The sequence below is a fragment of the Mirounga angustirostris genome, unplaced genomic scaffold (assembly GCF_029215605.1).
Source record: "Mirounga angustirostris isolate CCGP_5_RB_7025 unplaced genomic scaffold, mMirAng1.0.hap1 SCAF_5, whole genome shotgun sequence".
NCBI lineage: Eukaryota > Metazoa > Chordata > Mammalia > Carnivora > Phocidae > Mirounga > Mirounga angustirostris.
Window position 1 is genome coordinate 119,400,327 of NW_026991713.1, and position 24,622 is coordinate 119,424,948.

At 36.0% G+C, this 24,622-nt stretch overlaps 1 protein-coding gene across 2 annotated transcripts in view; it reads left to right on the forward strand.

Annotated features, from left to right (window-relative positions):
* DNAJC1 (DnaJ heat shock protein family (Hsp40) member C1) overlaps nucleotides 1-24,622 on the forward strand; it is a 226,858-nt gene that overhangs the window by 86,501 nt on the left and 115,735 nt on the right. For both annotated transcript variants that reach the window (XR_010411688.1, XM_064591985.1), the window contains exon 7: nucleotides 6,706-6,796. Coding sequence is in view for 1 of the 2 variants with exons in the window: in XM_064591985.1 (XP_064448055.1) it covers nucleotides 6,706-6,796 (91 nt within the window). In the remaining variant the exon portion in view is untranslated. The remainder of the gene's footprint in view (nucleotides 1-6,705; nucleotides 6,797-24,622) is intronic.

The window sequence follows — 24,622 nt, forward strand, 5'->3', positions numbered from 1 at the left end:
AAAGAATAAATTTTCCCAATAGTGGGATAACTAGCTAGATAACTACTTTATACTGAATGAGTAAGCTATCTGATCTTAAAGTCCCTACCAGAGTATTTAGGCTGATTGTAATTATTATAAAAGTTATAGAAGGATTCTTGCATTGAGTTGGAGCTGAATAGATGACTTCTGTAGTCTCTTCTGTTTCTTAGCCCAAGTGGAAAAAGTAGCTCTTAGCCTTATATCTCCTTGAATACCACTGACTCAGGAGAGGAAGGCATAGCTCCTGGGTTTTTGTTTTATTTTTATTTTATTACCTTTTTGTGAACTCAGTGTTTGTACAAAAATTTGGACTCTTATTCAAAGTCTACAATTTAAAATTTTTCCTGTGTTCTTCATTGTAATTTTATTGCACATTATTTGTAATTCTGAGATTGTAGTTTAAGCCAGGGGGAGAACAAAACTTGATACAGAGTAAATGACTGTGTGAGCAGATTGTCCGAAATGTACCTCTGGTATTTTCCTATGTTGAAGGTTATATGTAAGCTTCAAATGAAAGAGATTTGTGCTGGCCAACAGTCAAAAAAAGAAATGGAACATCCTTCATCTCTTTTGTAGTTACCTGTCCTCAGAGCACTTCCATGTTCCTTAGTCCCATAGAATAGGTGATAGCAGTTCACTGCTTGTACCACTCTAGATCAACCCCCTTCTTTCCTAGGTTTTCCTTCAGTTGTTTAGTATTTTGAACTTTATATGGAGAAGTAAAAGTAAACTGAAACACGGCAAATAGTACTAGCTCAGCATGTTATTTTATCACTCAAATGAACTATGTCAATAATGTTAAAAGAAAAGCTTTTGATATGGATATCCTCCATCTCATAACTCACTACTCTTGGAAATATTACATCTTCAAGGCTTACATAAATGGTCTTCATCATTAGGAACCCTTTCCTGATCAGGCCAGTTGAAAACTCCCATTGTATATTCTCTGTATTAACTTCATAGCACTTATTTTTTGTATTATAGTAAGGATAGACTGATAGACTATGGCAAGGTACAGATCATCCTGAAAATCCAGTGGCTTAAAATTTTTTTCTAGTTTATGCCACTTGTCTATCACTGGTTGATAGGAAAGAGGGCATTCTGCTCTAACTAGCCATTCAGGGACTCAGAACAATGACGTCTTTACCATCTTCCAACCATACCCACCTGGAACACGTGGCCTCCTTCCTCACAATGGATGAGTAGAGAGCTGGAGGATTATACGAGCTTTTTGATGCTTTGGTTTGAAATGACACATGATATTTCCATCCAAGGCCCATTCAGAATTAGTGCCATGATCTCACCTAATCTCAAGAGGACAAGGAAATGTGGGGAGAGAGAATGTTGGGTGAGGTTCATTCTCTCTTCCAGTAATTCATTCAACAAATATTGAGTGCCTATTTATTATTATGTGCCAGGTGCTCCTCTGGGCCCTGGAAATACAAAAAAATAAAAAATAAATAAAACACAAAAATCTCTGTTCTCACATAGGTTATATTCCAAATTTTGGGTTATTCAATTATTTTTACATATGCCTTAAGGGCAGCTGCTTGTCTTATCATATAATCTCCATTTATCCTAACAAGGTACAACATATATAATAGTGGTTCAGTAAATAAGCATAAATAAATATAACTGCTTAATGTCTTCCTGTGCAGGAGCCATGCTCTACAATTACATACAAAGGATACTTGTAACATGCAAATTCTTAAAGTTGGCTGTAGTTCTATAATGTAAAATCAGTTCCCTGCTTGATATCTATGTAGACAAGCTTTGAGCCCTTCGAAAAATTTTGTTAAGTACTAGGAGAATTGCTTCTAAAGTATAAACTTTTGCTCATGTTCCATCCATAATGATTATAATATAAGCTCCTCGAGGATTGGAACTCTTTCTGTTTGGAACCATGTAAATCCCATAGTTTTAATACAATATTACAGAGCTAAACCTCAGCGGTTCAAAGCCCTGATTGATTAAAGTAAGCATTCATTCATTCACGGAATATTTATTAAGCTTCTATTATGTTTCAAGCAGCGTCCACAAAGATCGATAAGACGTTTGTATCTATAAGATATTCTAATTTTCTGTGTGTAGGTAAACTGGGGCTTATTCTGGACTCAAAATGAGACTTTATTTTCTCTACTTGACAATTATATTGACGTGAATTAGCCACTCATGAAGAATGGGGGGAGGGGGGGAGTTTGAAAACAACTGCTTTTTTTTTCTCTCTTTTTTCCCTTTTTATTTTTTTATTTACTTATTTATTTTTAATTTAAATTCAATTAATTAACATATAATGTATTATTTGTCCCATAGAATAGGTGGTACAGGGGTTTCAGGGGTACAGGTCTGTGATTCATTAGTCTAATATAATACCCAGTGCTCTTTACAACACATACTCTCCCCAGTGTCCATCACCCAGTTACCCTGTCCCCTCACCCCTCTCCCCTCCAGCAACCCTCAGTTTGTTTCCTTTTTTTTTTTTTTTAAGATTTTATTTATTTATTTGAGAGAGAGAATGAGATAGAGAGAGCATGAGAGGGGGGAGGGTCAGAGGGAGAAGCAGACTCCCTGCTGAACAGGGAGCCCGATGCGGGACTCAATCCCGGGACTCCAGGATCATGACCTGAGCCGAAGGCAGTCGCTTAACCAACTGAGCCACCCAGGCGCCCCTCAGTTTGTTTCCTAAGATTAAGAGTCTCTTATGGTTTGTCTCCCTCTCTGGTTTCATGTTGTTTCATTTTTTCTTCTCCTCCCCTATCATCCTCTGCCTTGTTTCTTATATTCCACATATCAGTGAGATCATATGATAATTGTCTTTCTCTGACTGACTTATTTCAGTTAGCATTGTCTTTCTCTGACTGACTTATTTCAGTTAGCATAATACCCTCTAGTTCCATCCACATTGTTGCAAACGGCAAGATTTCATTTTTTGATGGCTGCGCAATATTCCTGTGTGTGTGTGTACCACATCTTTATCCATTCATCTGTCAGTGGACATCTGAGCTTTTTCCATAGTTTGGCTATTGTGGATATTGGTGCTATAAACACTGGGGTGCAGGTGCCCCTTCAGATCACTCCACTTGTATCTTTGGGGTAAATACCCAGTAGTGCAATTGCTGGGTCATAGGGTAGCTTTAATTTTAACTTTTTGAGGAACCTCCATACTGGAAAACAACTCCTCTTATTCAACCCCTTTTGAATACGTGATTCTCCCTTAGAATATACTTTAAATAATAGCCACCTGGTCTCTTCTTGAATATTATCTCTAAAGTCAGTCTCTTTCATTTTAAGGTAATTTAAATTATTAGAAAACTCTTCTTTATATTTATCCAAAATCAAAATTTCCGTCTCTGGAACCATTTATGGTGTTACACCATTCTCTCCTGTAATGACCCTTAAGATATTCTCTGATAGTTATCAGGTTATCTCTAATCTTCTTATCTCCATTCCTTTTAAGAAATAGTTTCAAGGGCGCCTGGGTGTCTCAGTTGGTTAAGCGACTGCCTTCAGCTCAGGTCATGATCCTGGAGTCCCTGGATCGAGTCCCGCATCGGGCTCCCTGCTCGGCAGGGAGTCTGCTTCTCCCTCTGACCCTCCCCCCTCTCATATGCTCTCTCTCATTCTCTCTCTCTCAAATAAATAAAATCTTTTAAATAAAAAAAAAAAAAAGAAATAGTTTCAAGCTTCCTCACCATTTGATCACTTTCTTCTTAAAGTCTTCCAGTTTGTCAGTGCACCTTAAAGTATGGTACACCAAACTGCACATGAGGAAGGTGGAAACAATGTAGAGTGTTGAATGCAGGAGAGCTATTAGAGATCATAGGTTTCTTAAAGAAGTAAGCCTTTCTGGAGTAGGCATATTGTAATTACAGTTTGAAAATACAAGATATGAAGAAAAGAAAAAGGATGAGGAACATTTAAATAAATGCTTAGAAAGGGAGCAGAGGGAAGAAAGGGTTCTCGGCCTAGAACAAAACAGTGAGTGAAATGGGAATAGGGAATGTGTTAAAACTCTTGGAATTAGGTGGAGTAGGTTAAGGTGATTAGGTGCATAGTAATCCTCAGATGAGTGTGATTTTTGGATCAAATGGGTAATTTCAAAGAGGGATTTTAGTGGACTTCTGTGCTGTAGCAGGAAAAAGCACATTAGCAGAGAAATACTCAGATTTGGTAGGACCAGTACGAAGAGGCTACTATTACCCAATAAAAGATTTTTGCATGGAGACAGTACCAAAGGTAAAGAAAATCATGTAAGCAAGAAGATACAGGATTCTGCCGGAGGAGTTTTGGTGAAGTATGAAGCAGAAAAACTCACTCTTTGTGGTGCAGAATATGGTTTTTGGTAAAAGGATGAAGTTATAATCAAAATAGGTAACATATGGAAGGCCTCTGGGTAAGATGTTACTCTAAGTGTTTCCCATTTATCAACACTTCGGTCTTTACAATAGCGCTGTGATTATCCCCATTCCTGAATGAGATAATTCACCCAAAACTAAGTGAAGTAATTTGCTGAATGTTATATAGGCTACTACAAGATGGCAGAACTGAGACCTTAATCAGGTAGTCTGGTTCCCAAATCTGTCCTCTTAATCGTATTTTATCTCACTATACCGTACTATGATGGTTGATTTCAACCTACCTTCTTTCGTATCTCATGAATAACTTATCTGTGCCCTTTTTTCTTGCATGGTGCCACCTTTCCTACTCCCTTCAAGGGACCAGTGCCTTCCTGACCTTTTCTTTTCCCTACTATTAAAAACTACTGTCTGCAAAGAAGCTAATAAACGCATTCATTCATTCATGTCAAGGAATAAATGACTGATATGGCTTAAGGAAAATAATAGTATTCCAGGTTGAGTTTTTTAGGGGTACAGGGAATGTTAAGGGGCCATATATCCTTAATCCAAAAGTATATATGGGCTAGGAGGATAAGTATGTTGGATGCATGACTTTCTGTACCCTTCAAATGATATCATTATTTCACTCACCCAGGGCTTATGGAATCCTTCTGGTAGAAATGAGGTAGGAACATAGAAGTGAAAATGGGAGAATAGAGCTAAATCCTTCTGGTAGGGCTTATGGAATCCTTCTGGTAGAAATGAGGTAGGAACATAGAAGTGAGAATGGGAGAATAGAGCTAAATCTTTATTATATTGATCCAGTGATTTTAGAAATACCTCTTATTTACCTAATTCATTGTTGGGTAGAAGAGTTCTGATATAACCCCAAGAAATATAGACTCTAAGAATATCTGTAACTCCTAGACAGTCATAGATGAAAAGAGAAAATTCTATTCTAGAATTTAAGTGTTCATGCATTTCCATTTGAATCAAGGTAGAGCCAAGAATTTATTTTGTTCCTTTATTTCCTTAAAAAATAAAACCCTCTCAAATGAGTCCATGATTTATCTGCCCTAGGAATCTTAAAATCTGGGAATGTTACCCTAGAGTTATCCTTGATACCTCTCTTTTTCTTATTCCACATCAATCATCAAACCCTTTCATTTCTTTCTTTACAAGATTTCTCATATATTTTGATCTAGTTCAGTTCAGTGAACATTTATTTTGTACATGTTTTATGCCAGATACTGTACTCTGGTCATACAAGTACCCCTATCTCAAATTTCTCATTTTCTAGGAGAGAATATAGCCTGATACAAGCAGTCCTAGAAGTGTGCTTAAATACAAAAGCAGTATACAGCAGAGAATTACTCTGCCAGGGAAGGTCAGAAAAACTTGCAAAGGAGGTGATACTTGAATAGAGTTTTCAAGGATGAATAGGAGTTCATCAGAATAATGGCAGGGCAGCAAAATATTCTAGTTAGAGGGCAAAGCATAGGCAAAGACATTAAAAAAAAAAAAAAAAAAGCCCAATGTGACCTGGCAGCTACAAGTATCTTCCTATATAATGGATGAAGTTTGAGTCAAGAGGTAGTGGAAAATTACCTATTCTGTTTTTCTCCTTGTTGGGATCTTTATATGTCTAGGGCATCAACTTGTTTATGTCCATGTTTGTGATTATTGAAGCCCTAGTCTTTTTTCATTACTCTGCTAGAGTCTTACCTGTGTGCCACTCCTTGAGACTTTAGCCACTATATTTTGACACCTAAGTATTTGTCCTCAATCCCCAACTCTCCATGATAGGAACTAATCTCTAAGTGTGGTGGAAGGAGGAATGACAACTTCACTTGTATCTACATGATCATATAGGTTTCATAATCAGATTTGCATATGATAATTTTGAAAATCTTTTGAAGTTAAGGGACTAATATGAAAATAGTGTTAGTACTTTGTTAGTCACAGTAATATAATTTACTGTACCAAATAATTTAATTCAGTTTAGCAAGTGTGTTTTTCTGCTCTTTGTCCATGCAATAGCACAATATTGAGAAAATAAACAGGGGTGGAAAACAGGAAAAGGAGTCCTCTCTTCCTTATCTAAGAGAAAAGACTTTACTTAAATTTATATTCCTGCAATTACTAGCCTTAATAAATAAGCTCTCTAAGAGAGAAAAATCATAGAGAAACATTTAGTTTCTTCTGTTCATCATAAAATTTAAAAACATAAACAGAAAGGAAGACTTCTTGTTAAATGAATATACTGCTTTAAAATGAAATCATGTGGAAAATAGTGTCAAAGCAAACTGATTTTCATGCTAATTTATTTGTAACTTCTTTTTTTAAGGATGCTGGGGAGTTTTATGCTAAATATAAAGAAACAAGATTGAAGAAAAAGGAAGATGCATTGACCAGAGCTGAACTTGAAACACTTCAAAGTGAGTTTTAAACATTGTCTTGCTGTGTTAACAGTATCATATAAAACTGATTATTTAAATTTGGATTTTCCCTTAAAGTCAGCAGTAATTAAATGTTCTGTGCTTTCTTTACCATCCTCTAAATAGAGTTACTTCCTTAATGTATTACTATATTAGTAATTACTGAACCCCCCACAGTTCAGCATGAGAGGAGAGAGAAAATCAACATGGGGTCATAAAGTTCCTCAAATCCAGGAGGCATCCAAAATCCAGAAAGTCCTAAAATACTCCAGTGCTGTAGTTGTCATTGATATTTAGTGCCAAGTCTGTCCAGTTGATCACTCAACTTGCTGTAAAACAGTAGTAAATGGGAAGCCTGAAAATATCAAGGATTTTTGTTTTGAAAGTCTTTGTTTCATTAATCAGTGTATTGTTATAACATGAAAACCCTTGACTAAATTATCAGTATTTTGAAAAGAAGTCTTCTACTGAACACTAAAGGCAGTTCTTGCTGATTTTAGGAAAAGTTGAATATACAGTTAAGGAAGGCATTTCCCCAGCCCTCGTCTTCTTGTCTAATTTTGCCCTATCTACATCTTCCCCACATATATACACTCTTCCCTTTACTTTGCTTTATTTTTATTGAGAGCATTTAACACTACTTAACATTAATTTATTTGTTAATTTACCATCTGGTTCTCCCAATAGAATATAAGTTCTATGAGGGTAGGGACGTGATCTATTTTGTTCACTGCTATGTCTATCCAAATACCTTAAATAGACCCTGCACATAGTAGGTCCACAGTAAATACTTGTTGACTGAATTTGTGGAGGTGAAATCTCTATTCTTTTAAAAATTCCAATGTGAGTATTTGGGATTTAGACTTCATTTCCCTCCACCTACCTGGATTCCTAAAGAAGTGCATGGTGTTGGGGCACCTGGGTGGCTCTGTTGATTAAGCGTCTGCCTTCAGCTCAGGCCATGACCTGGGAATCCTGGGATTGAGCCCCGTAGTCAGGCTCCCCGCTCAGCGGGGAGTCTGCTTCTCCCTCTCCTTCTGCCCCTTCCCCTGCGTCTTCTCTCTCTCTCTCTCTCTCAAATAAATCTTTTTAAAAAATTTTTAAAAAGAAGTGTATGGTGTCATGGTACCAATATGGGCACAAGAGACAACACAACGATAATTAATAACTGGTCACCTCACACCTATAAATGCACACACATGCACAGCACACATAGTGTTACAAAACACTCAAGTGCTTTTGAGGAGGGTGTACAGTAAAAGCTGTTCCTGCAGCCCATATAGATGTAGTTGACCCTTGAACAATGCAGGAGTTAGGAGTACTGACCCCTCACACTGTCGAAAATCCATGTATAACTTTTGACTCCCCAAAAACTGAACTACTAATAGCCTACTCTTTATTAGGAGCCTTACCGAGAACTCACTTGATTAACACATATTCTGTGTTTTATATATGATATGTTGTATTCTTACAATAAAGTAAGCTAGAGAAAAGAAAATGTTAAGAAAATCATAAGGTACAGAAAATACTTTTACAGCACTGTATGGTATATATTGAAAACAATCTGCATATAAGTGGGCCCACACAGTTCAAACCTCATTATTTAAGAGTCAGCTGTAATTTAGCCAAAGCAAACTGGAAGAGACTGGCTGTGGTATTAGTATACCATGCATCCAATTCATACACTTAATATATAGAAAAATGGTGATAACTGTTTCCCTTCAGAACTATTTCCCTTCGTTTTCTGCCTTTACCCTGGCACCAGACAATGGTTTGAGAAGAGAGAAGAAAATTAGGTTCTCTCCAAACTCAGAGTACATTGCCACTACCTAAATGTGTAACTTTGAGGATTTTAGTTTCCTATCTGTCAAAAAAACATGTTGGGCTAGATAATCCAGTATTTCTATTGCTGCTCTCACAAATGGCCACAAATTTAATGGCTTAAACACAAATTTATTATCTCACAGTTGTGTAAGGCAGAAGTCCAGCATGGATCTCATTGGGCTAAAACCAAGGTTTACCAAGCAGGGCTTTTTCCAGCTTCTAGAGGTCCCCCATATTCCTTGGATTATGTTCCTCTTCCTCCATCTTCAAAGGCAGATGTGTGATGTCTGACTTTTCTTCTGTAGTCACATCTTTCTCTGACCATAACTAGGAAAAGTTCTCTGCTTTTAAAGGACCCATGTGATTAGATTAGGCGAATTTGGATAATTCAGGAGAATCTCCCATCTCAGGGTACCCAACCTTAATCACATTTGCAAAGTCCCTTTTGCCATATAAGGTAAAATATTGCCAGATTCCGGAAATAGAATGTGGACATCTTTAAGGGTCCATTTTTCTTCCTATTACAATCCCTTGGGCGTCTGGGCAGCTTTAGAACAGGGGCTATTTCTTTTTTATCTTTATGTCAGCAGCATTGACTATGGTGTCCTGGCACCTAATAAATGGATATATTGGATGAATATATGAATTAATGTAATGCCATAAATATTAATGAGCACCTATCCTGTATACAACACTGTTTGAAGAAGCACATAATTTAATTCAAAAAGTTTCAACAGTTATAAATACTAAATAATATTCAGGGGTGCCTGGATGGCTCAGTCAGTTAAGCATCCAACTCTTGGTTTCAGGTCGGGTCCTGGGGTCGAGCCCCGAGTTGGGTTCCACACTCAGAAGGGAGTCGGCTTCCCCTCTCCCTCTGCCCCTCTCCCTACTCACTCTCTCTCTCTCTCAAATAAATAATAATAATAATATTCAAGTCAACTATGTCATTGTTTAAAGCAGATTTCTATTAAGAGGGAAGAGTTTAGGATGATAGAGGATTACATATTAAGGTATGTGTTGAGGAGGAAGGGTGGGAAAATGATTATTATTGTTATATTAAACCTAGGATTGAAACAGAAGCTTATCTTATAGAAATTGTTGAGATAGTTTTAATTATATTGAGTAAATCAATAAATAAATGAAACTCTTAAGTGTACTACTTATGTAATTGTTTTTAAGTATAATTGTTACATAAAATTTTTCTAAGCTTTTTAAGACAAGTCAGAAGGAGGAGGGAAAACACATTTACAAGAAAAGAGAAAAATACCAAACTTTACCCAGAATTTACTGGTAGAGTTAAGGTGAAAATACATTTTATTGCTTTCAGAGACATAGCTTATCATTTTTATGTAGCTTTTGTAAAAAACCACCTAATTGTTATAATTTTGGCATATATATTAGAATTCTGTAATAATAATGGGTATGTACACTACCACTTAGAATATAGGGGTTAGACATAAACTGTTTATCACAGTGTAAGATAATTGATCACTACATAAAAATTCCTTTTAAAGTTTGTGACCATGGGGCGCCTGGGTGGCTCATTCAAAAAGCGGAAGTTGGAAATGCAAGTTGCCTTCGGCTCAGGTCATAATCCCAGGGTCCTGGGATCGAGCCCCGCATTAGGCTCCCTGCTCCACAGGAAGCCTGCTTCTCCCTCTCCCACTCCCCCTGCTTGTGTTCCCTCTCTCGCTGTGTCTCTCTCTGTCAAATAAATAAAATCTTTAAAGTAAATAAATAAAGTTTGTGACCATTTTCACAAAATCATTCAATTTTTGTTCTAAGTGTTTGATAGAAATTTTCAAACAGATAAATAATTCTTATTTTGTTATTGTCTAATAAAAACGATGATATAAAGAAACACATTTTCAAATACATAAATATCTGAAAACTCTGTTTGCCAGTAAAAATATATAGTAATCTTTTAAAAGTTTGAAAATTTGTCACTAATTTATCAGTTACTGAAACTCAAAATGGAAAAAGTAAATACCAGAAAGCATAATAAAAACAATACTCATACCAGCCATGAGTAATAAGGCCTCTAATGCTCATGTTTTTGGCATCAGTGGTATATTAGGGAAAGATGATGGTATCAACATTAAGAATGTTAAAGAACAGTGGCTTTATTAATGATGTCAGAAACTGTCATGTATTTTTTAATGTAGTCTCTAATGGTTTACATGCAAAGAATCTTTTAATTAATTTTGTTAACTTCATTACAGTGTTCTGTATTGTATACTTTAGAATTAATATATAAAGACCCCAAATCCCCCAGTGTGTATTTCATTTGCCCCTATCCTTCTTAATTTTAAAGACCATCATTGGAATACTGAGTTCATAATAACATTTCCATCTGCTTAATTGAGTAAATGCATCTCATGCAGATTAGCAGTAGCTATTTTATGCTGCCTGTTTTTCATGACCTGATTGTTAATCTGCCCTCAAGTCTATCTGCTCCACTGCTGAGATTGTGCTGTATCCTCGGAGGGCCATACCGGAATATACATTGAGTAAGGTGTGGTAGTCTTATTAAAATGGTATATTAGAGGAGGAAATACAAAAAGGGGGATTTCTTAAAAATGAATATCATTGTTCTGGGAGTCTATGCAAAAAAATGTGATATCTATTTGGAAAATTTGAGGCACTTATTTATTACAAACTTAATCAATCTTATGTTTTAGGCTTAAATAAGTTGAATATTTATAAATATGACTTTTTCATTGTTATATGTATATTATAGTATACATTCTTTAATTATTTGAGTTTCATTTTAAGTCAGTAGATGTAAATTTTAAGTACTATAATGAAAACAGCCCATATCATGAATGGGAAAAATGAGTTATTTTATAAAGAAATTGGTTGTAGGGGTGCCTGCATGGCTCAGTCAGTTGAGTGTCTGCCTTCGGCTCAGGTAATGATCTTGGGGTCCTGAGATTGAGCCCAACATCCAGCTCCCTGCTCAGCGGGGAGTCTCCTTTTCCCTCTCTCTCTGCCCCTCCCCTCACCCCCCCCCCGCTTGTGCAGGCTCTCTCTCTCTTTTGCTCTGTCTCTCTGTCTCAAATAAATAAATAAAATATTTTTTAAAAAAAGAAATTGGTTGTAAAGGTGAAATTTTGAATAGACAAAATTGGGGGAAGAAGAATTAAAATTTAGTATTTCCCTTATCTTTTTCTCTGTACCTTATATGATTTAAAACACAAACAGAATCAAGTAATCAAAACTTTACTGTGAAGTACTTCTTTTTTATCTGCAGAAATAATAGTTCCAGACATTAATTATATTTTTCTTCTTGTTTCTTGGTCCCTGTTGCATACCCCAGTGATGGACCTAAGTAGAGGTGCCAAGGGAACAGTGAGAAGGTGGAGAACAGAATATGCCTTTTTGGGGTGGTAGGATGGGAAAACATTCACTCTCCCCAGAGTAAAGCAAGACTGGTTTTTAGAAAACTCAGGTTCATGAAGAAAGGAGATGCTAGTGATGATTTTAAGTTGATTCAGGGGTTGGTGGTGAAAAGGACAAGGGAGATAGGGCAGAGGTAGCCCCAATTTAGGTTAGATCATTTATCCTGTGGCAATATATTGTGCTCATGGATGGGAGAATACTGTTTGAGATAACTTACAAGAAAGCATACACTAGTCACTAGCTCCAGTACATTTGGAAACATGACCAAACAGAAACTCTGCCTTAACTTATGAATCATATATATAGTGAATCCTAATAGCCCTAGTCCCAAGAGTTTATGTGTAGGCAGAGAATACCTAAAGAATAGTCTTATTTCCTAGGTACTTTCTTCAATAACAATGAATTTTTAAAATCATGTAGCTCAAATACAAATTTACAATTCCTTCAGCATTTCAAACCATAATGCCTAGGTATGCTTAAGTATAATGCAATCTTAGTTTCCCACTGAAGTGATTTTAAAAACTTTTTATCCAATTGAATATGTAAACATTTATGGCTTTAGAGTAATCTAGTTAAATTTGAACTAAGATTTTATTAAATTAATTTACTTAATTTGGAACTAAAAATGTACTTATTTATTATTATACTTTTAATAAAATAATATGTCCATTTATAAGCTTCATGCAGGCAGGTGTTTTTGTTTGTCTTGTTTATGGCTGTAACCCCAGAGCCTAGAACAATGCCAGGCATGTGATAGGTACTCGGGAAATATATTTAACAGAGTATATCATCTTTATTTCCATATGTAATGAAATGTCCCATATGTGATGCTGACACTGGAAATTTTATCCCAGGTCATAAGTACCTATTCATCTCATATTAAGATTTTTTTCCCTTTCTTCATGATTGCTACAATAAAATCACGATATTGTTTCTTTTTTTTCTAATATTTTTTATTGTGGTAAAACACATATAACAAAATCTGCCATCTTAACCATTTTTTTTTAAAGATTTTATTTATTTATTTGAGAGAGAGAATGAGATAGAGAGCATGAGAGGGGGGAGGGTCAGAGAGAGAGGCAGACTCCCTGCTGAGCAGGGAGCCCGACGTGGGACTCGATCCCGGGACTCCGGGATCATGACCTGAGCCGAAGGCAGTCGCTTAACCGACTGAGCCACCCAGGCGCCCCATCTTAACCAGTTTTAAGTATATAGTTCAGTAGTATTAAATATATTCATAATGTTGTACAGCCATCACCCCATTCATCTCCCATAGCTCTTTTCATCTTGTAAAGCTGAAGCTTCGGGGCACCTGGGTGGCTCAGTCGGTTAAGCGTCTGCCTTCGGCTCAGGTCATGATCCCGGAGTCCCGGGATCGAGCCCCGCATCGGGCTCCCTGCTCAGTGGGAAGCCTGCTTCTCCCTCTCCCGCTCCCCCTGCTTGTGTTCCCTCTCTCACTGTGTCTCTCTCTGTCAAATAAATACATAAAATCTTTAAAAAAAAAAAAAAGCTGAAACTTCATACGCATTAAACAGTAACTCCCCATTCTCACTTCCCTCCAACCCCTGGCAACCACCATTCTACTTTCTGTCTCTATGATTTTGACTACTATTAAGTATCTCATATAAGGCTGATCATACAATATTTGTCTTTTGTGACTGGCTTATTTCACTCAGTATAATGTCCTCAAGGTTTGTCTGTGTTATGGTCAGAATTTCCTTCTCTTTTAAGACTGAATATTATACCATTGTATGCGTATACCACATTTTGCTTATCCATTTGTTTTTTTTGTTTGTTTGTTTTTAAAGATTTTATTTATTTATTCATGAGAGCGAGAGAGAGACAGAGGCAGAGGGAGAAGCAGGCTCCCCGCGGAGCAGGGAGCCTGATGCGGGACTCGATCCAGGGACTCCAGGATCATGACCTGAGCCGAAGGCAGTCGCCCAACCAACTGAGCCACCCAGGCGCCCCTTGCTTATCCATTTGAATATCTGTCAATGGATACTTGGATTGCTTTTACTTTTTAGCTATTATGAATAATTCTGCTATGAACATGGATATACAAATAACTGAGTCCCTGTTCAGTTCTGTAATTCTATTTTTAATTTTTTTTAAGTAGGCTCCACACCCAGTGTGGAGCCCAACATGGGGCTCAAACTCACAACCCTGAGATAGACATGAGTTGAGATCAAGAGTCAGATGCTTAACCAACTGAGCCACCCAGGCACCCCAATTCTATTTTTAATTTTTTGAGGAACTAATATACTGTTTTCTATAACAGCTGTACCATTTTACATTCCCACCAGTAGTGCACAATGGTTCCAATTTCCTCACATCTTTGCCAACACTGATTTTCTGCGTTTTTTTTTTTTTTTTTTTTTTATTATAGCCATCCTGATGGGTGTTTCTTTAGAGAAATGTCTATTCAAGTCCTGTACTCAGTTTTGAATTGGATTGTTTTTGTTGTTAAGTTTTAGGAGTTCTCTATATATTCTGGATATTATCCCTTATCAGATATATGATTTGCAAATATTTTCTCCCATTTTGTGGGTTGCCTTTTTACTCAGTTGACATTGTCTTTTGATGCACAGAATTTTTTAATTTTCATGGAGTCTAATTTGTCTGTTTTCTCTTTTGTTGTCTATGCCTTTGTTGTCATATCATAGAAATCATTGCCAAATCCAGTGTCATATAGCTTTTGTCCTATATTTTCTTCAAAGAGTTTTATAATTTAAGGTCTTACATTTAGGTCTTTGATCCATTTGGACTTCATTTCATAGTCGGTAAGAGTCCAACTTCATTATTTGCATGTGGATATCTACTTTTCCCAGAATTGTTTGTTGAATTATTACTTTTTTATTTAACTTTTTACTTTGAAATAAAGTTCTAAAAATAGTATAGAGAGGGTCCTGTGTGCCTTCCTGAAAACCAGGAACTTGCCATTGATACAAAGTGTGTATGTATTTCTCTACCATTTTATCACAAGCGTGTATTTATGTTACCACCATCCCAATCAACAACTACCCCTTTATGATTGCACCCATATCCTGCCGTTCCCCCATTATCCCTAATATCTGGCAACTACTAATCTATTTTTCATCTCTCTAACTTTGTCATTTTGACTACATGATTTAGAGAATATGATTTTGAGAATCATACAGTATTCGACCTTTGAGATTGGCATTTTTCACTCAGTTGTTCCATGTATCAATAGTTTATTTGTATTTATTCTGTGTATGGTTGTACCATAATTTGTTTAACCATTCACCAATTGTAGAACATTTTGGTTGTTTACAGTTTTTGACTGTTACAAATAAGGCTGCTGTGAATAGTCAGGTGTAAGTTTTTTGTGAACTTAGTTTTTATTTATCTGGGACAAATGCCCAGAAGTACAATTGCTGGATCATAGGATAGGTTTATGCTTAGAGTTTTAAGAAACTGCCAGATAATTTTCCAGAGTGCTTATATAACTTTTTACAGTCCTACTAGCAACGTATGAGAGTTCTAGTCTCTCTGTACCTTTTACCAGCACTTGGGATTCTGTTTTTTATTTTAGCTGTTCTAATACATTTGTAGAGATATCTCATCATGATCTTAATTTGCATTTCCTTAATGGCCAGTGATGTTGAAACATTCATGTGCTTATTTGCCATCTGCTTGTCCTCTATAGTAAACTCTTTTCTTTATGCCTTTAGCCTATTTTCAAATTGGATTTTTTTTTTACTGTTGAGTTTGAGAGTCCTTTATATAATCTAGATATGATTTCTTTTTCACATATGTGGTTTACAGATATTTTCTTCCAATCTGTAGCTTTTCATCTTATTAATAGTCATTCACAGAGCAAGAGCTTTTAATTATGATGAAGTCCAATTTATTGTTTCTGTTTTTTAGATTATGCTTTTTATGTTATTTAAAAAGACTCTTCCCCAAGCCCTATTCTAAGTATTTTCTCCCTTATTTTCTTTCTTTTTTTTTTTTTTTAAGATTTTATTTATTTATTTGTCAGAGAGAGAGACAGCGAGAGAGGGAACACAAGCAGGGGGAGTGGGAGAGGAAGAAGCAGCCTTCCCACGTAGCAGGGAGCCCGATGCGGGGCTTGATCCCAGGACCCTGGGATCATGACCTGAGCCGAAGGCAGACGCTTAACGACTGAACCACAGGCACCCCCCTTATTTTCTTCTAAAAATTTTATGATTTTATGTTTTACATTTAAATCTATGATCCATTTTGAGTTAATTTTCTATAAGGTGTGAGGTTTAGGTTAAAGTTTATTTTTTTGCCTAAGAATGTGTAGCCAGTTTTTCTAGCAAACTATTCTTCAAAACGTGAATTGCTTTTGCACCTTTTGTCAAAAATCAGTTGGCCTTACTTGCATAGGGTTCTTTCTAAGTTCTTTATTCTGTTCCATTCGTCTACATTTCTCTTCCTCTGTCAATATGACAGTCTTGATTATTGTGGCTCTACAGTAAGTCTTAAAATCAGGTAGAGTGATTCTTCCCACTTTCCTGTCCATTTTCAAAATGTTTTAGCTATTCTAGTTCCTTTATATAAATTTTAGAATAATCTTGTATATATCTACCAAAAATCTTGTTGAAATTTTGATAGGAATTATGTTAAAGCTGTATATCAATTTGAAGAGCATTAATATTTACTGTCTGGAGTCCTTTAATCTATGAACACAGTCTGTCTCTTCATCTGTTCTTCTTTGATCTCTTTCTAAAGTGTTTTATGGTTTTTAGCATACAATTCCGTACATGTCTTGTTAGATTTATATCTAAGTGTTTCTCTTTTTATTTTGAGTGATTATACATGGTATTGGTTTTTAATTTCAATTTCTACATGGTCACTGCAAATAAAGAAATGCAGTTGATTTTTATATGTAGGTATGTATCTTGCAACCTTGCTAGATTTGCTTGTTAATTACAAGAGTTTTTATGCAGATTTCTTAAATTTTCTATGTGGACAATCAGGTCATATGGCAATAGGGATAGTTTTATTTCTTCCTTTTCAATCTATATGCATTTTATTACCTTTTCATTGCTTATTTTGCTAGCTATAACTTCCAGAACTATATTAACAAGAGTGGTGAGAGAGGACATCTTTCCTTTGTTTCCAACCTTGGGTGGAAAGCCTTTAGTATTTTACTATTAAGTATGTAAACTACAGGGTTTTTTTGTTAGATGCTGTATATGAAGTTGAGGAAATCTCACTCTATTCCTAGTTTTCTGAGTTTTTTATCATGACTAGGTGTTGAATTTTGTTAATTTCTTTGTATCAATTAATATGATCATGTGATATTTCTTTGCTTGTTAATTTGATGGATTATATTGATTAAATTTTTAATATTGAACTAAACTTGCATCCCTGCAGTAAGTACCATGTAGCCATAGTGTATAATTCTTTTTATATATTGCTAAATTTTATTTGCTGATATTTTGCTAAAGATTTTTACACCTATATGAGAGATACTGGTCTGTAGTTTTCTCTTTTTGGTGTCTTTGTATGATTTTGGTATCAGAGTAGTACTAACATCATGTAAGGGGTTGGGAAGCATTCTCTCTTCTATTTTCTGAAAGAAACTGTGTTGAATTGGTATTAATTCTGTAAACATTTGGTAGAATTCTCTGGTGGGACCATTTAAGACTGGATATTTCTATTTTAGGAGTTTCAAAATTACAAATTAAATTTCCTTTGTAATTACAGGACTTATTTAAGTATCTCTTTTATATATCTATTTTATGGGTGAGTTGGGATAGTTTGTATTTTTCAAGCAGTTGGTCAGTTCCATCCAAATTGTCAAATTTATGTGTGTATAGTTGTTTCTAATACTAATTTATCCTTTTGATTTCTGCATGTCCTTAGTGATTTCTCCTGTTTCAGTGGTAACTTCTCTTTTCTTTTTCTTTGTCAGTTTTGCCGATGTTTGTCAATTTTATTGATCTTTTCAAAGAACTAGTTCTTTGTTTCATTGATTTTTTTATCTATTGCTTTTGTTTTCTATTTCATTTATTTCTGCTCTTGTTTTTATTATTCCTTCTTCTTTCTTGAGCTTGTTTTGATTTTGATTGCTTTTGATGTGGAAGCCTAGATTATGGTCTTGAGGCTTTTCATCTTTTCTAATGTAAGCTTTTAGTGCTTTAAATTCCTCTCTCAGCACTGTTTTGGCTGCATCCCACATATTTTGATACATTACATTTTCATTTGATTCAGTTCAGTATTTTTTTCCTTGAGACTTCCTCTTTTTTTTATTTTTTTAAAGATTTTATTTATTTGGTTGACGGAGAGAGACACAGCGAGAGGGGGAACACAAGAAGGGGGAGTGGGAGAGGGAGAAGCAGGCTTCCCGCAAAGCAGGGAGCCCGATGTGGGGCTCGATCCCAGGACCCTGGGATCATGACCTGAGCCAAAGGCAGACGCTTAATGACTGAGCCACCCAGGCACCCCAAGACTTCCTCTTTGATACCTGGATTATTTAAGTATGCTGTTTAGTTTCCAAGTATTTGGGGAATTTTGTGTTATCTTTCTGTTACTCATTTTTGGTTTGATTCCATTTTTGTCAGAAAACCTATTCTGTATGATCTCAATTCATTTAAATTTGTTGAGGTGTGTTTTATGGCCCAAGATATGGTCTCGCTTAGTGTATATCTCATGGGCATTTGAAGAGAGTATGTATTCTGCTGTTGTTTAATGGAATGTTGTTATAGTCCCCAAAGTCCCCAAGGCTCTATTCTTTTTTTTTTCTATTTTTCAGATTAGGCAATTTCTATCATTCTGTCTTCAAGTTAACTGATTACTTTCTCTGTTCCAGTTTTCTGTTGAGTTCTCAATCATTAAATTTTTTATTTTAGTTAGCACATTTTCAGTTCTGATATTTCCATTTGGTTTTTCTGTTTGTCTTTTGTGTCTTTGCTATTGACTTTTTATTTCTTCATTTATTTTGAGAATGTTCATTATTATTTATCAAACCATTTTTATATGGCTACTCTAAAATCCTAGTCAGATACTTTGGATCTCTTTTTCATCTTGTTGATTATCTTTTTTATTCAAATTGAGGTATTCTTGGTTCTTGGCATGATGAGGGATTTTTTTCAATTTAAACTTGGACATTTGGAGGCACCTGGGTGGCTCAGTTGGTTAAGCATCTGCCTTTGGTCAGGTCATGATCCCAGGCGTCCTGGGATTGAGCCCTGAGTTGGAATCAGTGTGGAATCCCTTGTTCAGCGGGGAGCTTGCTTCTCCCTCTCCCTCTGACTCTCCCCCTGCTCATGCTCATGCTCTCTCTCTCTCAAATAAATAAATAAAATCTTAAAAAAAAAAAAAATTGGGCATTTAGGGTATTATGTTATAATACTCTGAATCTTGTTTAAGTGTACTATCTTAGTTGATGTTCTCTGACAGTGCTCTAGCTGAGCCAAGGAAGGGAAGAGTTGCTGCCCTATTACACTGTTACACTCAGGAAGTCCATAGCCTGTTTTACAGCTGAGGGAGAGGGTGGTTGTGGATCTTCTTAGGGTTGGGCAGGTGTGGGTGTTCTCATATGCCAGTAGGCCACACCGATAACACTCAGCTGATATCCCCTTGCTGGGATAGGCAAGAATGCCTACTTACAGTTTCCCACCTGACCTATGCTGACATCGTGGAAGGTTGGTCTCTTTACTCCTGGGCAGTTGTGAAAGCCCTGACTCTCCTCAAGACTTTCTCTAAAGCCACCGTAGCAGGGAGAGGGAGGGATGCCGCATAACCCCTGGGTAGATATGGAAGTCTAGGCTTCCCATTAGCCTGGGTTACCCCTACCCCTATCATTGACTTTACAGGGGAAGGGATCCTTATTACCTCTCAGCAGGAAAGAAAGTCTTTTTCACATCACCCTGGTAGGGAGATTAGGGTGCCTTATTACAGCCTCACAGTGGCAGAAGTCTAGGCTTCTCATTAGCCTTTGCTGGCAAAAAAGGGTTGGTCACAATTTTGTCCCTTGTTTGCTTGAAGTGTAAATCAGTTATTATCTAAGCTTGTCTTACTATGCAAGGAAACCAAGGGTACTCACCACCTTGGTGTTCATCATGTCCTGTCATACCTAGCTGGCCTGTGTTCTCTTCAAAAATCAGTCTTCAGTGTTTGTTTTATATGTAACATTTAGGGTCTTTCCATTTTCTTAGTGGGGGGAGTATGGAAAAGTACTTTTCCTCCATTTTTCTAGAAGTGGAAATTTTGAATTTTTTAAAGTGATTTTTTAAATGCTTCTTTACAAATGCATTAAACACTTGCAATTGTGATACAGTACCCCAGAATTAAATATAAACAGCTACATTTACTTATTTGCTTCTTTATAACTGATTCTCTATAAGAAGGCAAAATTAGTACTGATGAGGTGGATTCTAGCTTATGTGTGTTTTCTTCAAGCAGTATTTTGGTGTTCAAAATAAAGAAATTGAGAGAAGCTGAGTAATGTGACATACTTCATAAGGAGTCAGTTCTATGACTTGTTTCCCTTTTATGAAAATATTTTGAAAAACAAAAACCTGGTCTACAAATTTGGGCTCATATGGTACTCTGGTGACACCATCCTAGTTTTTTGATAGTTTTATATTAGATTCACCAGTCACTTAAATTACCAATTGTCTAATATAGTATCGGGACTTTTAAAAAAAAAAAAACCACCCATCTTAAAAGCCTGGCAATATACAGGTATGTAAGCAGTATAAGGTAAAATATAGTAGTTAGATACCACATAATTTCTAGTTAAGGTAATCCTTTTTAACTAGAACTGTTCCCACAGTACTGTATTCTTAATGTACATTATTATTGGCATATACTAAATTCACAAACTTGAATGAAATGTGAGAATCAATAAATGATACTACTCCTACCTTCAAAGTTTTCTGTTCATCTGGAAATTTTTTTATTGGAAGGGGAAATAAAATTCTTAGAAAATTATGTATTAATTTGTTCTACTTTAACCTTTTCCTTTAGTTGTTTCACCTGGTCCACATATGCATTTTAGGGCTTCTTCCTTTCTCCAGAACTCCCCTCTTTGTATCTTTTGTATATTAGGATAGTAATTTTTAAGTACTACGTTTTTGCACAGTTCTTTACAAGTTCTTTATATTCTAGGTACCATTCTAATCATTTTATATGCTTTAATCTCTTTACTCCTCATTAACAACTCATGACATGTAGTATTACCATTGTTCCCATTTTACAAAACAGTAAAGGACTTTAAGCAAAAGAGCTAGTAAATTGCAGAGTCTGAGTTTTAGTCCCAGATCTGTCCACAGTGAGAGCTTTTTCATTCATTCATTCATTCATTCATTCATTCATTCATTCATTCACTGTTTATTTAGCACCAGATATTGTCCCAGGCACTGGGAATTCAGTAGTGAATGAAATAAAAAAGAATTTTTGCCCATGTATGTGGCGCCTGGGTGGCACAATAGGTCAAGCATCTGACATCTGATTTCGGCTCAGGTCATGACCTCTGAGTCGTGAGATTGAGCTCTTATGTAGGGCTCCATGCTGAGCATGGAATCTGCTTGAGACTTTCTCTCCCTCTTCCTTTGCCTTCTCTATCTCTCAAATAAATCTAAAAAAATTAAATAAAAAAAAAAAGAATTTTGCCCTCCTAGAAAGAGCCAACAAGATGAGTAGTGATAAATGCTGAAGTAAAAAGTATCAAGGAAGAGGGATGGGGAGCACATGTATATATATACGTGGATGTGGCAGGCCTACTGCAGGGACAAGGAAGGCCTCGGTAATAGACATTTGAGCAAAGACCTGCAGGAGGTTAGGGAGTAAGCAAGGCAGGTGAGGGAGTGGCTTTCAGGTAGAGGCAACAGATGAAAGGTTTGCATTTTTTAGGAACAGCAAGGAGGCTGGAGAGTATTAAAATGAGGTCAGAGAGATGATGAATGGGTGGGGATGGGAGGCATACTCACTTAGAGTAAGAACTTGGATTTTACTCTGGAATGGGAAGTCCTAGGAAGGTTGAGCAGAGGAGTGACAGGATTTGATACATGGTCTAAGAAATCTGGCTGTGAGGTTAAGAACAGACTGAAACAAGGACTTGATACAAGGAGACCAACCAGTTGGGAGTTGTACGACTCCAGCCAAGAAATGATGATGGCTTGGATCAGAATGATAAAAGTAAAAAAATGGAATTCTTACATATTTTGAAGTTAGAAACAAGATTTCCTACTGGATTTCATACAGGATGTAAGACAGAAGGGGAAATTGATGACTCCAAGGTTTGGGACCCCAGTAGGTCGAAGGAATGGGAAGGAACTATATTGGAAGAAGCAGATGGAAGTGAAGGGAATTTTATCAAGAGCTTAGTTTAACACATAGTTCTATCCCTCCTTAATATTTAGAGCACATTCCTGTACAAGTCAAGATTTCATTTCAGCAACTGTGCTGTGAGATAGGTAGAGCAGATATTTCATTTTACAGGTGGAGACTTAGAGATAAATAATGTGAAGGAAATACTAATGTATTGGTGAATGACTAAAGATATAGAACCTAGTTTTTCTGACTTCTTGTTTTCTCATTTTTCCACCACTTTTCATATTAATGACATGATTTCAAATCTACTTACTATTCTGATAACTTTTCTGACATAATCTAGTTTTTCAGTTCTGGATTTTAAGTATAGTGCTCAAAACTGATTAAAACTTCCTTCCTTTTCCTCTTCCAAGTTACATTTCATTAATATCTGCTGCACTATTGTCTGAGCATTTCCAAAGAGAAATTCTCTGTGCCTGCTAGAAAAAGAAGGTAATAACAAGATGTTATGACTTTCTCAGTTTAAACTCTTTTCTACTCTTTTCAAAACCGTAGAGGTACAAGTGTTAATCAAGACCCAAAGAACAGGGGCACCTAGGTGGCTCAGTCGGTTAAGTGTCTGCCTTCAGCTCAGGTCATGATCCTGGGGTCCTGGGATTGAGCCCCACATCGGGCTCCCTGCTCAGTGAGCCTGCTTCTCCCTCTCCCTCTGCCTGCCGCTCCACCTGCAGTGCTCTCTCGCTCTCGCTCTTGCTCTCTCTCTCTGTCAAATAAATAAATAAAATCTTTAAAAAGAAAAAAGAAAAGACCTAAAGAAAATCCTCAGGTTCATGGTCAAAGAGCCCAAATTACTATTCAGCAAATGTGTCTTAGGATAATAAACACTGTTGCAATGTGTGACAGGAAGTATTTGATCTAAATGGCTGACTTACTAGTTGAATTGTTTAGTGTAAGTTTCCAAATATATGAGAAGGTTACTTATGCCAGAGTTTTTTGTTTTTTTGTTTTTTGTTCCTGGACCCAAACTCTGCGTCATTTTGTTGAGTAAGAGCACTAAATGGAAGGACTCCCTTAAAATGATATTTGGCTCATTTCCAATTCCTTTGACAATCATGTTGAATACATTTTTCTTTTGAGAGGAAACCATTTCTCTTCAGTCACTAGACACTTAAAGTATCATGAGTTTTACTTCTTTTTTGATTTGTTTATTTTGGATTTTGTTGTTTGATTTTTGTCGTTATTGTTTGGTTGGTTGGCTAGTTTTTGCTTCTAGCCTTTGTCAGGCTTGTCATTAAGAAAAACCAATCTATCTTAACTTGAAGACTATAACTTACTAAACTTTAATAAGACTTACTCTTCCAAGGGAGACAAACCATAAAACACTCTTAATCTCAGGAAACAAACTGAGGGTTGCTGGAGGGGAGAGGGGTGGGTGGATGGGGGGGTTGCTGGGTGATGGACATTGGGGAGGGTGTGTGTTGTGGTGAGTGTTGTGTATTGTGTAAGACTGATGAACCACAGACCTGTATCCCTGAAACAAATAATACATTATATGTTAAGAAAATAAAAATTAAAAAACTTACTCTTCTAGCAAAAATACTCTATACCTTTTATTTAACTCAAAAATTTCCCTATAAAATTCATCATGCTGCTAAAAAAATCTTAGATTTGTGTTTCTTTTTTTTTTTATGTTAGTCATCATACAGTACATCATTAGTTTTTGATGTAGTGTTCCATGATTCATTGATTTGTGTTTCTTGGATGAACTATAAATAGGGATGTGTTTATAATGCCAAAATTCATGATAGCTGGGCCCATACTAATTATATAGAGTTTACTGAAACTAGAAATTTGCAGGAAAGATGAGGGTAGTTAGCAAATAGAAGTCTTTTTTTCCCTTAGACATGTTTTGAAAACACATTTTTTCTAACATACGAAAGATTTTGCCAAGCGCAAAATGTTAGATGCTACAGTCTTAGCCTTGTATTAGTAAAGTAGTAGCAAGAAATCAGTGAATATTTATAAGCTGTGGGTTTATTGGTTTTAGAAATTGTATTTTCAGATAGATTTATGTTATATAATCTTTAAGTTTTGTTTTTATATTTATACCTACAACTTTGTAAAAATATGTAAGTATACATTCATATATATTATTTATTTTTTAGTAATATGTTCCTTCTCTTTTCCTTCATTGTCTCTATGCTTCCTCTTTTCTTTATCTCTACCCCCTATGTACCTTATAGACATTCATCCATATTTTTCTCCGTGCTTTTATAATGATATTCAAATACATTTAGATGAATATATATATACAGGCATATG